General features: G+C 34.5%; 1 protein-coding gene across 1 annotated transcript in view; it reads left to right on the forward strand.

The window, feature by feature from the left end:
• The first annotated feature begins 5107 nt into the window (after positions 1 to 5107).
• Positions 5108 to 16190, forward strand: part of LOC145205289 (dynein axonemal heavy chain 7-like) — a 51315-nt gene continuing 40232 nt past the window's right edge. The window contains exons 1-17 of the mRNA XM_080077977.1: positions 5108 to 5186; positions 6165 to 6325; positions 6707 to 6916; positions 7386 to 7519; positions 7814 to 7957; positions 8650 to 8845; positions 9316 to 9435; positions 9719 to 9902; positions 10950 to 11129; positions 12182 to 12334; positions 13010 to 13123; positions 13618 to 13745; positions 13814 to 13907; positions 14257 to 14466; positions 14813 to 14933; positions 15261 to 15423; positions 15686 to 15821. Of these exons, the coding sequence (XP_079934103.1) occupies positions 5175 to 5186; positions 6165 to 6325; positions 6707 to 6916; positions 7386 to 7519; positions 7814 to 7957; positions 8650 to 8845; positions 9316 to 9435; positions 9719 to 9902; positions 10950 to 11129; positions 12182 to 12334; positions 13010 to 13123; positions 13618 to 13745; positions 13814 to 13907; positions 14257 to 14466; positions 14813 to 14933; positions 15261 to 15423; positions 15686 to 15821 (2460 nt within the window). The 5' untranslated portion in view covers positions 5108 to 5174. The remainder of the gene's footprint in view (positions 5187 to 6164; positions 6326 to 6706; positions 6917 to 7385; positions 7520 to 7813; positions 7958 to 8649; positions 8846 to 9315; positions 9436 to 9718; positions 9903 to 10949; positions 11130 to 12181; positions 12335 to 13009; positions 13124 to 13617; positions 13746 to 13813; positions 13908 to 14256; positions 14467 to 14812; positions 14934 to 15260; positions 15424 to 15685; positions 15822 to 16190) is intronic.

A 16190-nucleotide genomic window follows, 5' to 3' on the forward strand; every position in this document is an offset into this window, starting at 1 on the left:
TCAAAATTCACCCCAAAATAATAACAACCGAAGAATGAGTTTTCATACCAAACAAAACAAACGTTTTTAACAAATCCTGCATTTTTACGAGACATATCAAAAACAATTTGCTCCAGCAACTCCTTGTTCGTACAAAATACTTCGTTCATCTCACGACAGCCCAGCTCTAGGTTTACCTTTACTTGTAACCGTAATTTGACTTGTTATTTTTTCAAATCAGACAAAATAAAGATTCAAGTCAAAATAAGGACATTTCTTAGAAATGATAATTTTTTCCAAGACCATAGCTTTTCAACGTAAGGACAAATCCTAAACATAATGACGGTATGGCAAGCCTTGATATATTTTATTTAATTTGATACCTTCACATGCTAAAATCCAACCCTCTACCTTTGTCACGATCGTATATAAAATACACATTGCTACACATCGATCAATAAAAAACACCCTATGGCAATGAATATTTAAAAACAGACAATACATATGCCAATAAATTGCCTACATCTGTACCTATAACCAACCCAATAATGCTTCAATTCCACCGGTGTAAGCAACGTGTTTGCTAAACGACCATATAAACTGCCATAGAGCCTGTACACTAAATCAAAGGTTCGGGTCTGCTTGCTTGTGCTGAAACAAAAGGCGTTTCGTCAGGTCGTATATATTCTTAATGGCAGTCACACAGTCAGAATAATCTCTTGAGTCTAGTTAATGAATGACGGGAAGAGGCCCAAACAGGTCGCGCCTAAAGCCTGTATTCGTAATTTATTACCTGGCAAGCGTCCGTATTTATCGCCTAGCCAAATTTACCGGCGCACTGGTCGACTCAGGATAAAGTGCAAAGCACATAAACTTTCGCAAAGCTGTCCGAAGCCCTCTTTATGTTTGCAACGTGATAGGTGCGGTTTTTAAAGGAAAGCTTAATTACCTAAACTTCTTCTAAACAAGGTATACTATGAAACTGTTTGTCCATACAGTTCTTTTTTTTTGATAAAAAAAAATCTTTGATATAATAATTGCCCCCTTTATTAATTATAATACCATAAGAACAGTTCACTAAAATTGTTTTCACATTTTGTTTCACTTTCTTCTTAAGCGCAAATTCTACAAATGCTTTTGTGAACTTTGTTTAAAAACCACAGAATTTTTTACAATGTCGGCTGTCATTTTGTATAGCCCATAAAATGGTTTTATCAATATTTCTAGAAAAGACGTTTTATAGTCAATATCTCTAGAAAAGACGTTTTATAAGCTTAGTTGTATATTTTACGCTGTTTCGTTTTTCAGGTACTGTTAAAACTATAAACAAAAATGTTACAAATTTTGGATTTGAGCGAATAATCGACGTTTTTTTTTTAATCAACACCACCTTTAAAACTATAATTTTGACGATTTAAAAAAAATGTCGTTTCCCCTTTAACTTGCATGACCTTTTGAGTGACCTCTGGTTGATTAGGTTTGCAGTGTATTTTATCATAACGCTGTTTGTTCAGAAGTGCCCGTGGTTGATAACACGCGTTGTTGTGATAATCACATGGATTTTATGGAGCCATCTTGTCGCAAAAATGTTCACCACATTAGCATTCCAAGGCCGCATTGTTGTATTAGCGTGCTTAGAGAGAAATGGTGGAACTAACCTTAGACAGAATATGTTTTTTTGTTGCACAAATATGGCAAATTTGGATTCCAAAAAAACTTTATATTATAATGTATGCTTTGTGCTTAAAACGTTACAAAAACTATAGGTTGGTTTGAAGTATAGTCCAGTTATAACTGATGACTTGTTTTTATAGTTGCGCGGTCCAAACTATTGTTACATAGTTAAAGCTAAGTAATAAACATTTAAGTAAGTCAGGGGTGCATAAATTTTTCGCTACGACGGCCGCATCGCAGATCCTTATTTGACCAACGACCACCAAGTGTCTGCTTTTTTTACGAGCCGATGTAGAGAATTAGGTTTATCTTATATATATATACCATCTAATGGCGCCTGAAAAGCCCGAGATAGTTTCTTACTGGATGGAGTCGATGCACAAATCGAGCAATATGAAAATGAGGCCTAATTGTTAATTATGATATTGTGATGATTTTTGCATTGTTTGCACACAATAGGCGTACAAAAAGTCTCGTTTCAGGTTAACAATTGTTGTTGTATTGTTTTATATCCTGTTTTACTGTCAATGTGTTGTATACTCTGTGCTTATTGGAACTCAGTTTGACTTCCAAATTCTCTGTTTTTGTTTGAAATCGTCTTGAGTCATACTTGACTAAGCGCATTCCTATATGACTCATCAAAAATATGAACCAAAATTTAAAAGAACCAATACATTTGATAAAGACTGTATACTGGGGTAAATACTTCCAAGCAGCATTAGTTATGTCTCCGTAAACATTTAGGTCGTAAATTTACGTTCCTCGCATGCGACTGGCAAATATATTCCAGCATTGGAGATTGGCGATGTCGTTAAAAGATCATAGAGTTGAGATTACAGTGACGACTTACGTTGCTAAGCAACATACTACGAACAAAGGCGAATTGACAGCAGTTTTCTTCTGATTTAAGTACAGCGGTTATAGTAGACGTATATCAGAAATTTTATAGCGAATGATGTAAATTGTAAAGGCATAAATATATTACCACAAGAGTTTGCCTCTAGTAATCAGTTGATAAAAAAATGAAAAATTAAACTAAAAAACAAAATTTTAGGCAAGTTTTGTATTTCTACGTACTGAATGACCGTTAAGAACTTTCTCAAAACAAAACTGGACAACTCGAAAGATATTTCAAATTACACATTTAAAAAATTGTTTTCTGGTAAAATAAATAAATCATAGTCTATAAGCAAACTGCACAGGTCGCCTGGTAGGTTGAACTTTAGTTAACACCAACAATTCAGCGTCTATAGTTTTTCAGTCGTGCAGAAAGGTGGCCCACAGGTTAAGGCGTTTCGCATGATCCAAATTTCCTTACCTCACATAACACCTATCCATCATTTGATATGTAAATAAACTCCTTTCTTCGAACAGACCAAGAACTGAAAAAAAACTCGTCAAACCAAATCACGATATGGGCTGCGGCCTTTTCTGTATTAATGATAAATTGCGATCAAAAAAAACTTAGTTGTTTGGTTGGTGACAGTTCGTTCCTACCGATTTACTTTCCCACCTTAGACTATTGTGTTCGACCAATGCATCACAATTCGATCTGTCCCAGAGCGTTTACTATAGGTCTACGTTTAGGTCTTACTACATTATCTATGGACGCTTCTGTTTTTTGCAGTCTTTTGTTTACTTTTCTAAGGGTTGCTTACCTGCACTAAAGTTTACTTATTTTGTATTTATATTTTGCCAAACCGCTTTGGAAAAAGAGTCGAACAGAATGTATCCAGTGTATACTATATTGAGTAAAACAACTTTACAAACCTTGCATGCTTTTTGTTACACAAAAATCTCTTCAATAAGACATGTTACGAACTACAAGGCGATACATTACGTACAAGGCGGTTGTTTATTTATATCTATTTACAAGGCTTCCACTAAAGTCCTGGACTACTTTCTAGAGCTATTTTGATTAGAAACAACAAATGGTCAATACCGCAGGAAAAACAAGCAAAAATATTACTGTTTATATTACTGACACCCAACAACAAAAATTTGTATTGTTTTTGTCCCTAAAACAATTGCAATAACAATGCCAATTCTATTACAGCCCTTTCCTTTGTCGCATATGTTGTTGCAAACAATCGCTTCTAAACTCATTGCTCTGTTTCTGTTGAATTTAAGGCATCACATAATACACATAAGCTGATAATAGGAGACTTCGATCACATCATATGCCTGCGCAAATATGTATTAGTCGCGCAAAGTGTCGAATCGAATCGTCAATTGGCGATTGTTATGTACATTGTGACGTGACACAAGATACTTATGCGTCGTCGCTTTTTTGTTTGCTTTGAACATGAGTGCCACCTATAGCTAAGGTTTATTGGTTTGTTTAAACCGCTAAGTGGCACTGTTTGACAAATTTGATGCAACTGTAATTGTTCGCTCAATGAATGTAAAGTTTTAATTATGTTTAATATTATATTTAGTGTAAGTAAGTTATAGTGTCTAACGGTCTAACCGAAACCACGATAGGAGCCTTTCTGGTGTGTGGCCCACTAACAATTGAGCTACACAGGTTCGATGGCAAGCCGGAGAAAGTCAAATCACTAGCATTGTTGCCTGCCCAATATGCTACACATGTCAGCTTCGGCCATTGATCAGCTAAGATGAACCTACATATTCATTATGCGTCTCCAATGCATTCCTGTACGACAAGGCGTCGGCTAAAAAAATGGGAAGCGGTGAGATTCGAACCCACGACAGAACCCTATCCGGGGATGACGCTAATATAGTTATGTTCTGCGATTTTTTTTCAAAGTAACATCCCAAAGTAAGTTTTGTGTGATGTGTAATTTATTTCTCTCTCATAAGATCAGAATTGATTTATGAAAAGTCATGTTGAAATGTGTGCTTCTATGATATCTATTAATTACCGCAAAAAAAATGTTTGACTTGAAGTCCCCTACTGACCTTGTAAATTCTGGTAGCGTTGCTAAGTGACCAGCGCCAGCTACTCGCCATTTGGAAAAAATGAAATTGGAAGTGTCGCATTAAATTTGATAGATTTTGCAAAGCTTAAATGGCGCCTATTTTATAGTAAAACATGCTCTATGTATTGTGAACCACTTAATGTACTCTTGCGTTGCACTGTTAGTTGTATTTTAGATGAAACAATTTAGGTATTTTTTCAGAACTCTCAATTCATAATATTTTACCTCACGTCAGCAAATTGTTGTTTTTATTTACGAACCATTTTGGAACAGCTAGTAACAGCTAACTAAAAAAGAATATTTGCATTAAAAAACATTGCCTATTATAATAGGTATAGGAGTACTCCTATAGGAGTAAAAAGAGGAATAACGAATAACGATGCACTAGAGATTTTAGTTTGAAAAAAATGTAGTGAAAAAAAATATTGTTGGTAGAACTACAATATAAAATGTATAATACTTTCTTAAAAGAATAACACATGCACATATTTACATTATTTTTTATAGTTTACAAATAATTTACTATGATTTTGTTCCTAAAATTGTAATTTTTCTGAAAAAGTTGAAAAGTGGATCACAATGGATTACCAGGTATATAAGTCTTAAGTTAAGTTTGTTTGTTGCCAGTCTGCAGAATGTGACCGGTGCCTTCGAAAACAGCAGGACCACTTGGTGCGCTAAGTGCACTTAGTCCGCTAGGTACTTCGCTAGGTATACTACAGGTAACTCGTTTTAATGCAACAAAGCCCGTAAATAGTGCAGGTATCCTTTTTTGAAGCGGGGAAACTTGTAGTTACTGCGACATAACGTAATAATGCTGTAGGTACTGGTTTTAATGTTTGGGTTAGGTTTGGGGTTAGGGTTTAGGGCTTAGGGTTTAGGGTTTTAAGTTCGGGGTATGTGTTAGGACTATCGTAACACTTTTCCAGCATTATTTGTGTGTTTTCAACGTTCACTGGAGTATTTACGATTTGTCGCAAAAAAACAGGACAGCTGCAGTATTTTCAAGTTACGTCGTAACTGTTATGAGTTTAATCGCACCAAAGAGAGTTACCTGCACTATCTTTAAGTTACGTTGCACGAAAAAAGGTACCAAGCGCACCTAGCACACCTGTAGTATTCGAAGGCACCCGAATGTGACAGGTGCACATGTGATTTTTTTGGAAACAAAATTTTTTGCACGCCAATTTTGTTGGTTTGCATTTTGCACCAAAGTCGTTTAATTGACCTGTCTTGACCTCTTTTACTCTCTTTGCGCCTGCTGAAATTGATCTTGCATGCAAACTTACGGAGTGTGCATGCGGGACGACATGTAGGTCCTGCATGCGCAATATCTTGTGGGGAACTGCCATGTTCTGCAGACTTGGTTTGTTGGACAACATTTCTTAGCTGTATATATTTGTGCATTTATCTGTTTTATACAAGACTTTGGTGTTCAGAAAAGCAACTTTTGTTATTAATGTCAAGCATTTTTACAAACTCTATGTTTCATTTTTAAGTCTATTTTGGCAACAGAATTTTTGTTTGAAACAACAATCAAAAAAAGGAAAAAACAACTTTTATTTTCAGGCATCGGGCATGCCTCGGCGTTCCAACAAGGTAAAGCTCTCTGAGCCGCAAACCTCAAAGTTTCTGCCCCAGTTACCTCAAAAACGAAACAAACCAGCATGGGCCAGTACTGCTCCTTCATTTGTTCTCAATGGAAACCCACCAACCGATTTGCTTGGCAGGTAAGAGCATTATACAGGGATGTGTGTCATATGCAAAACTGAAATGTAACTTTTAGTGTAACTCTGAAAATGTAACTTTTAGTGTAATTCTTGCGGTTTAGAAATATTACCAAAGAAAATCACTTCTTACTGAAGAAAAACAACTGATGTTGTGCACAAATGACTTGCAAACAACTGGTTTTGCAGAAATGTTATCTGGGGTTAAAAGTACAAATTATGCTTCGTAAAACGGTTTAATTGGCTGAAAAGCATGGCAAACTGGTTACACAATTGACTAGTATTAGCCTGTATTAGCACAAATGTAATGTTGCTTAGTTTTCTTGTGTTTAAAGTGTTTGAAAAAAATTAGAGACTATTAAAAGCATTGGGTGTTCACCATAGGGATAGAATTGATATGGTTCGGGAGTTGACAGCCACTCCACCAAAACGAGCAAAACCAGCAAGAAGGAGTAAAACATGGGACCCACAGTCACCCCGACCAGACCCGGCATTAACCCAAAGTGCCCCAGTTGGAATGGGTGGACCCTCATCTTTCAGTCATCCTAAAAAGAATAGAGAAGCTTTCAGAAGTTCTCTTGTCAACATCATTTTGTGAGTCTAAAGTTTTTTTCTACTTGTCCCAAAGTCATATAATGGACAGTACATCTACATTCATACACCAAGAAATTTTAAGAATGAAGTTGTAGCAAGTAGGCAATAGTATCTTGACACTTTTTGAACAGTCTTAGTGTGTTCGAAACACAATGTCTAAATGGGCTATTTAAAGATTGGATTGCCATGAACAAACTAACAAGGCAATGGTACAAACTGAAAGCTTAATTAATCTGAAATCTTAAGTTGAACCCAGTTTGGGTTGCCATCATATAAAATCCATTCAACTAAGCAAACTAATATGACTTATTATAAAGTTGTACTGTACATTTCTCTTGTTTTTTTTACATCCTAGCGAAATTTAAGTACCATATTATGTATAACAACTTTATTACATTAACAGTATTTGGAATGTAGCTGTTTCTCCATCTGTACACTCTCCTATTTTACATACAATACATTTTTGTAGACAAAATGAAGATAAAATGAGCAGGCCACCAAGTATCGATCTTGAGTTACCAACTGGGAGACCTGGTTCACCATCCAGTTCTGAAAAAGATATCTTAAGATATTATTATTACATCCATCATGGAATTGACACAGGTAAGATATTTATATTGCAAACTTTTTTTGGTTGATAAATTATAATAATTGCCTGCTACGACACTTTGTTTTATCGAAGTGTACTTTGTTTGTTTCATGTTGACCATTACGTTTTGTTATAGTAGTACACATATGTATAGAATAGGACAGATTAGCATGTAACATTTGGACATGATTTTTGTACATCAATATACAAAATTGCACTGATTCAGAATTTAAAAATTAGTCCATTGCTGCAGAACTTGTGTTTAAGGTGGTGTTTAGTGAAGGTTTCATACAAATCAATGTTTACAGAGCATGTTGCTCCCATGGAGGACTCTTGGTTGGAAAATGTCTTACAAATGGTTCCCAAACGTCTCAAGCGCCTTGCGGAATCCATCGAGAGTCTTTCAGATGAGATGAGAGAAGATTATCTTCTTTCGGTCAAAAAAGCAATTGGTAAAACTAAAAAAATCATAAGTTTTAATTATTGTTATGTAAACAACTTTTTGTTACAAAATTTTGCTTGTTATTTTTTAGCACAGATAAGCGTAGTTAGTTACAAGTCTGCTTTATTGCAAACTCAACTCCAAACTCTAGCTTGTCATGAATTAAGATTTGCATTGTATATTATGTATTCTGGATATCGCAAGACAAATATTAGCAAATTTGGGTTGACTTTTTCATGGCAGAAACACACCTATGGACAAGACTTGATAACCTATGTTTATTGGGGTCCTTGCTGTTTTCTGAAACTGTTCAACAGTGACAAATTTGGTTAGCTGACATTGCAAATGTAATTATGGGTCCCCTTCCCTGAAGGTCAAGATAGAATGGTTCACCAGGAAACGCTATGTGCAGATTAAAAATCATAATTCTATTCCAGTTTTACAATGATTGTGCTCTATTTTTACTGTTCCTAAATCGCATATGCATATGTGTGGGGACCCATTAGATTATGCTTGCAGAAACAATTATGTTATAAAGTGCCAGGAAAAAGATAGGGACCCAATGGTGCCAAATATATATCCATTATAAATATAGTAAATGGTATTTGTGATACATCGTTAAATATGATGTAGTATATATAAATTGGCAATATATAGGAAAACCACTATTCTAGTTTGACTTGACTTCATTTTCTTTTGCAGTTGACTTTGTGCTTCGGGACCCTCGCGAGAAAGAAGATGAGGCGCCTGTTCTTCCGCAACACAGGGCCGAACTGGAAGTTGTGCCTAAACCGTGGCACAAGCCTTTCGTGCATGCTGGCAATGCAATCCGTGAAAATCTAAATGTCACCAACCCAACTATGATGGCTGTACTTGATTTGTGGCATGTTTCATTTGGGTAAGTATTACTGATTCTGATCGCATATTTTTGTTTAGTTACTGTAGTATGATTTTTTTACAGACCTAATTTGTTTGTTTACTCATACATAGTCTGGTTATATATATATTTCGTTTTATTGTCCTTAGACTCCCAATTTAGTTTCTTATTTATTCTGGGGCTATTTGGGTCAAAGACACATAAAGAAACATATGTATTCTGTTTAACTAGTTTTAGATGCTTTTTATATGCGTAATTGAAATATGCGATTTTTAAAACTTACAGCTACAATTGGCATTTACACCCCTATGCAATAAAATGGATTATGTGATTAACCAGATTTGTCTGTTTTTCAAAACAAAAACAACTTTATTTAAGCAAAACTATGTTTACTATTTAAAAATAGAACAGTATAAAAAATATGAATTAGTCTTTGGACATATTCCTATACTTTAGTTTAGAAGTAAATAACATTTTGTATTTAATTACAGTTCAATGCGACTTGTTGACATTGAAGAGTTTCATCGCCGTGAAGATTCTATGGAATTACAGATGTTCCAAGGACTTGTTATGAGACACATTGAAGCAGCAAAGGACAAATTGTTGAAAAAGTAAGTGCTTAAATTTAATTTGACTTTGCATATCTATTTAAAACTGCTCAAATAACACAAATACATTTCCGACACAATGTTTTGACAAAATCCATATTTGAAATGGCCAAAGTAGTAACTCAGTGTTTTGTGTTTTGTACCAAAACTTAGGGCATTACATGTTACAAACAACGTTTATGATATCACCAAATTCTGCCTTAAAATTTCCAATGTTTAATCTACACAACTCTACATCGCCAAGATGAAACAATAACAATAAAAGTTGTTTTACACTTTTTTTTAGATGGTTTCCTGAGGTTCAAAACATCTATTACCAAGGCAACAAACGCAAACAGGTGCCAAGCAACCACAATGAAGCCAAGCTTCGTTCATTCTTCAACTGTGCAGCCACACTTATGACAGAACACCTACAAAGTCTCTGTCTACTGTCAGTGGAAGATTACACAAACCTTATTTCACAGCCTCCAGTAAGTGGCATTGTTGAGTTTTTAACTGTACAACCAATGAACTAAGTTTGTAAACTAAACTAAGTTTTTCTTCCATGTATTGTTTTTTTAGATTACTTTCATTAATTTGCTATTTTTTTTATCTATCTGGTAATATATTTTGCCCATAAAAATGCAGCGAGCTATTACACAAAGTAGCTACAGACAGTGAACACTGTTTATTGACATGTAAGGTATCATCAGTGCAGTGGGTGACAAGAAACAGTCTTTTGCATACTTGAGATAATTTTAACATATTACCTTAGCTTACCTAAAGAAAGATCTTTTGACACTTTGATAAGGACAGTGATTGTTTAAAAGTCTGTTATAAAACCTATTCACCAAATAAGTTATAGGCAATTTTGTCTTTAAATTTGCTGCTTTTTAAGTTTGTATCTAGTGTTTCTGCATAAAAGGCCAACTTAAGAATTTAGATTTAGGGCAGGGGTGCATGTGGCCGCAGAGACGAGTTTGTGCGGCCGTGAACATGTTTATTAAAACATATGCACTGGCGGCCGTGACATAAATAAAACTATTTTGCTAAATGTTATGATTTTTAAACTGCTCTAAACAGTTTTTGTGGTACTAAAAAGTGTATTGCAAGCCTGGTAGCCATATGCGTCAGACTTTTTGTATGCCTATTGCGTGCAAACAATGCGAACAAAAAGGTACCACAAGCATCACAATTTCGATTATGACATCATAAACACTTGACTAATCTTCATACCCTGCAGCTCAATCTATGCATCAAGAGCTACAAATTAATCTGGACATTTTGGGTGCCATTAGATGGTGTATATATGATATAAACCAATTTCTTTACATCAGTAATTATAAAACAAACATAAGCAGGTACCATTGGCGGCCGTCGGTGAAATAAGAATCTGCAATGCGGCCGTCATAGCAAAAAGGTTGTGCACCCCTGGTTTAGGGTTTACACATTTATCGCAACATTTGGACATTTTTTAAAAAATCTTCCAAAAAGTCCTTAAACAGAATTTGTAATTAGTGTTTTTTTTACTTTTTCAGGCATCAGTACGAGCTTACGAACACCCTGGATTTGTCATTCATCTGATTCTGGACAATACAACTGTAAGATTTGAACCAGATTTTCCAGATTTCGAACTCGTGATTCTAAATGTTTATGATGTCATGATCAAAGCTGTTGGGGTGATACCTAGGGTTGAAACGAAACTCTACTCAGAATGGGTAAGTGACTATTTTATGAGGATTCTGCCCCTTTTATGTATAAATATATACTTTTAAGTAGTAAACGCACACAAACTAAAATATAGGTAGCAAAGCATGACTGTCTTTTAACTTTGTCGATTTTTTTTTAATTCTTGCCAATGTAAAGTTTTTTGCCCTACATGTTTCTAAAGATTTCCATTAAAAGAATTCTTTACTAACAAATTTGTAAAAATTAACCTAGTTAAATGTCAAAAATTAGTTTTGGAATTCAGTAATGCCAAAAAAATGTTATAATAAGTCATTTCAAAGTGATTTAACCTTTATATTTTCAAGCAAAAATAAAATACACATGATTTACAAAAAGTGTTTTGTTGTATTTTATTTTAGTTGATTAACATGTCAAACACGTCATTGATTTCATAAGTTGTGAAACCTTGCAATCATCAAAACTTACTTCCAAATAAAATATACACTTTTTGGTTCTAAGTAAACAGCACATAAAAAAATCTGTATTAGTTTTTCAATTGTAAAACTGCTTTCTCATGTCAAAGTGTTTGAAATTTACAATGGTCTGCCATTTCTCTTTTGTTCACCAGATCCAATTTTGCTGGTAACAATAGAAGTTATTCTTACAGAAACTATATCCAGAACAATGTACATTGTTTTCTTTGTAGGGGGCAATATGTTTTGTAGCCCAGTTACACTGTTATGTTGCGTAAACACTTTTTGCATTTGCAAATGTGCACATTAAGGAAAACTGAAAATATTATAGTGCTGTAGCTGCAGACCTTTTTTTCTGATTGCGCCCCCTTTTCCAGCTTAATTAGTGCTATTGTGCACTGTTTCTTTAGTTGCCAAGTAAAATAAAATTTTAAAAAATATAAAAATAAAACTCAACTATGTTTAATAAAACATTTTCAAAATACGTTAAATTTCCACCTATGGACTGATTGTAAAATTTCAACCAACTTTACCAATTGAAAAAAAAAACCTTTTGAAAAAGTTTATAATTAGGTTGAAAAAAAAATCCTTTGAAAAATCTAACTATTACTTGTATTTTCTGTTGCTAGTCTGGAAACAACACAACATTGAAACCAGTAATCCTGGATGAAATCATCTCTGAAGCAAAAGCAAGAATTCGACAAGTGATTGCACAGGAGAGTGTTGAACCGAAAAAACACTTGAAACTGTATGATAAATATCATCTTCTCATCAGCAAACAGGTTTGAACACTTTTTCTTTTCTTGAATACTTTTCTTGTTCTTTGACATGACAATTTGTGTATGAGCTGATCAAAGTGTTTGGTTTTATTTTTCTATGACCTTGTAATAAGGCTATAATCACTTGTGGACTTTCTGGTGACCATAACTTGACATACCGTATTTTACAGACCATAAAGCGCACCCGATTATAAGGCGCACTGTCAATAAATTGCTTTGATTAGTTTTTTGTTCATACATAAGGCGCACCGGGCTATAGAACGCAACGTATTTTAAGGAGTATGGGTTATAAAAGTTTACTTGTTACGTAATAAATGTAAGCAAGTCACAATAGTACAATGAGCAAAAGAAAAAAAAGAGTCTACTGAATGTTGCTAGTTGCTTTTACCATAGTTTATTGTGTAAGACGGTGGTTTATTTATATAATAATAGTATCGGTACTGGGGTGTAGGCAATAAATCACTACTTGATCCATTCATTAGGCGGACCGGCTTATAAGGCGCACAATCAATTTATGAGGAAAAAATGATTTAAATTGCACCTTATGGTCCGTAAAATACGGTAAGCGCATTTATGACACAACAATGTGGAGTAAACTTCTGTTACATAAAGGGGCAGCCGGCAGGCGTTTTGTTGCATTCAGCTTTCTTTCAAAACACTGATATTTAACATTGACAGGCTGATGCTGACGTGGAAGAATTGTTGACTCAGGATCTCAGTTTCCCTGAATTTATTAAGGAAGTTACCAAGTTCCAAAAACTGGCAGAAGAAATTACTTTCAACTGCAGAAAGGTAAATTTTTTTGAAATTGTAAATGACTGAACTCTGATGTTTACATTTAATAAAACCAATATGTTATGAAAGCTTGACTGGTTGTACCAGTGATTCTAAAGCTGACAAAAAGATCTTTTTGTGTACCATTTTTATCAATAAACTATTAAACAAATTAATAAATAAACTACAACAGCCCACCAGCACTCTTTGTTGTATAATAAACATTTAATATAAAAGTTGAATAAAATCAAATAAGAAACAAGCATGCGCTAAACAATACTTAAAGGGGTATTATAATGATATTACTTTCATCAACCTCTTGTCAACTAAAGTATACTTTCTTACCTCCAAGAATGCCTTTGTGCATAAATAGTGGTATGTGTATCACAGTTTAGGTACCACCAGCTTGTACTATATGTGCCTAGTGTTATATATTACTGTAATGCAAAGTCCTAAGAGTGTATGTTTGGATTTAAATACATGGTTGTAAAAAAAATTGGTCGTTGTTTCAGGTGATACGTCTTGGAATGTTCGAGCTTCATTGCAACGAACTGATCAGTGGTTTAGCCAAACGTGCCGAGGGCCTTGCCCAGAAAATGCTGACACAGATGAGCAAAAAACATCAGGAAGAGAATGAAAAGTACAGTATCACATGTATAAGTCTAATATGCACATTTTATGTTGTTATGCTTTGTTATTTATTTATAGGCTGTGCAACCAGTATGATAACATTGCTAAGAAAGCCATGACAACCCCTAGCAACACCGATGAACTTATGGAGTTGCAGGAGTTCGTCAAATCCGTAAGTTTAAAATGTTTGCTAGTGGATACTAGGATTTGTTTAAGCAGCTTCTAGCTGTCACCAACCATGCCCAAGATTTAATAATTTAATAAATAATTTGTTTTACATTTTAACTGCTAAAATTGCGTAATGCTGGTTCAAGAATGGTTAAATTGTATGTAATTGTAAATAAATATTATTTCGTCAAGCTTTGTTAACTTGTATAAATATAAGTTTCCATATGTTTAAGATCATAACTGTTATACTGTATAAGACTTGTTTAGCCTTCCTAGACTTGTATAAGCCTTCTTGTCCACAAAAAACTTTTCAAGAATTCATCCAAAAAAATCCAAAAATGTTTTTTTTACAGATGCGGCAAAAGGACATGATTGAAATGGAAGAAAAGTTGGTGACATGCAAAGAGCGACTTGGTTTTCTGGTGGATTTTACTTCATTCACTCCCCGTGAAATGCGAATGAACAGTGAAGTTTTTAAGTGGCATGCAAGAATGGATCGTGTATTTGAAGATCACGAGCGAATTGTTGCAGACAAAACTTCACAATACCAAGATGGTTTAAAGGTTTGCTGTTTTATTATTATGTTACTTCTTCGATCTGGTCATGCTACAAAAATTTTTTCACACCCCTGATAGTTATCCAGTTTAAAGCTGTGACTAGAAATAGTCAGTTTATTTTACTTAGTGGGCTAAATCACGGCACAATGGCACTAAAATTTTCACTTCTCCTAAAATAGTAATGTAGTAACATTGAGGTGCCATTAAATAGGAAAAGATAGATAAATTCAAACAGCAGTTAAGTGTTTTAAATGGCAATTGGCACATGCTGCAGTTACACACACATTTGTTTTTGAGTTTTTTGTTCCATTAAAGTACATTTTTTGTGCTCTAATTTCTGGTATTATCACAGCTTCGCCGAGAAAGATTTACCGAGGAATTAGAAGGTTACCAGAAGCAACTGGAAGAATTCAACTCATTTGCTGATCTCAATGAAGTAAACAGATACTTGAAGAAAGCACAAGCCCTGACTGGTATTCAGATTTACTGTTATTTGCACAGTTCACAGTTTTACCACAGTTTTGTTTCCTTTATGTCTGTGTTTCCAAGTTTTTCTTGTTAAAAGCTCTTCATATTTGAACAAGCATAACTTGGATAGATCAAACATACAATAAATTTTAGTTAATTCAGCATTTATTGTATAGACAAATTTGTCTGGCTTTGGTAAAGAACCCAATCAACCAATTTATTTTGAAAAAAAGAATTAGCATACATTTATGTCTCATTTTTATCCAAGGTGAAGATTTGGATCAACCTGTGTTTACTGTACAGTTGTTTTAAAATTGTTTTGTTTCCTTTAGCTCGATTGGAGGCAGCTGCTGAAAAAATTGAGCAGTTTAACACAGAGGAAGAAGCTTATGGTTGGGAAACATCACAATATCCACTCCGAAAAACTCTCGTCAGCACAGTAACCCCTTACTTGAAACTCTACGAACTCACTGTGGAATTCAACAGCAAGCACAAGTAACATTATATATTACACTGTAGCCCTATCTTGATTTTTGTGCAAGCCAACAAAAATATTGTAAAATTATGTTTTCTGTAACAGATGTAAGTTCAGAAAAAAACACAGGAATATAATGCTTTTTGCAACATATGTCAAAATTAACTTTTCACATCCACAACAATATTGTACAACATTTTTAATTAAACCTATTTTCTACAATATTTTGCAGAGAGCAATTTGTTTGTTGAATCTTGCTCAGTAAAAATGTGTTTCTGACAGGGAATGGGTTGAAGGGCAATTTGACAAAGTGGACCCAGATACAGTTGAACAGGATATTGGAAACTTCTGGAGAGGACTTTACAAACTGGAGAAGACGTTTTCTGAGAATCCAAACGCAAAAATGATCGCACAAAAGGTAAAATCTGTCAAAAACAAATATTTAAATAAAGCTGACATGGGGCAGGCAATGGTGCTTGTGATTCGACTTTCCCTGTGCTTAGCGCTAAGCCTGTGTAGCTCAGATGGTAGAGTGCTAGTACCGAAAGACTCCTGTCATGGATTTGAAATATATCACTGGCTTGATTTTTGTAGTCTACACCTTGCCATTTGGGAATGCTTAAGATACTGCCTTAATTCTGTACAACACATTCAATGGGTCTTACATAGGATGGTTTAAAATATATTATTTATATGGCAAATATGACTTTATTGTACATTACAATAGGTATTGAAAGTTTTTTTACTCTACCTTTCGTGTTGCTTACAATCAAGGATGGCTTCCAGA

This window comes from Phallusia mammillata, chromosome 8 (assembly GCF_965637545.1).
Source record: "Phallusia mammillata chromosome 8, kaPhaMamm4.hap1.1, whole genome shotgun sequence".
Classification (NCBI taxonomy): Eukaryota; Metazoa; Chordata; class Ascidiacea; order Phlebobranchia; family Ascidiidae; genus Phallusia; species Phallusia mammillata.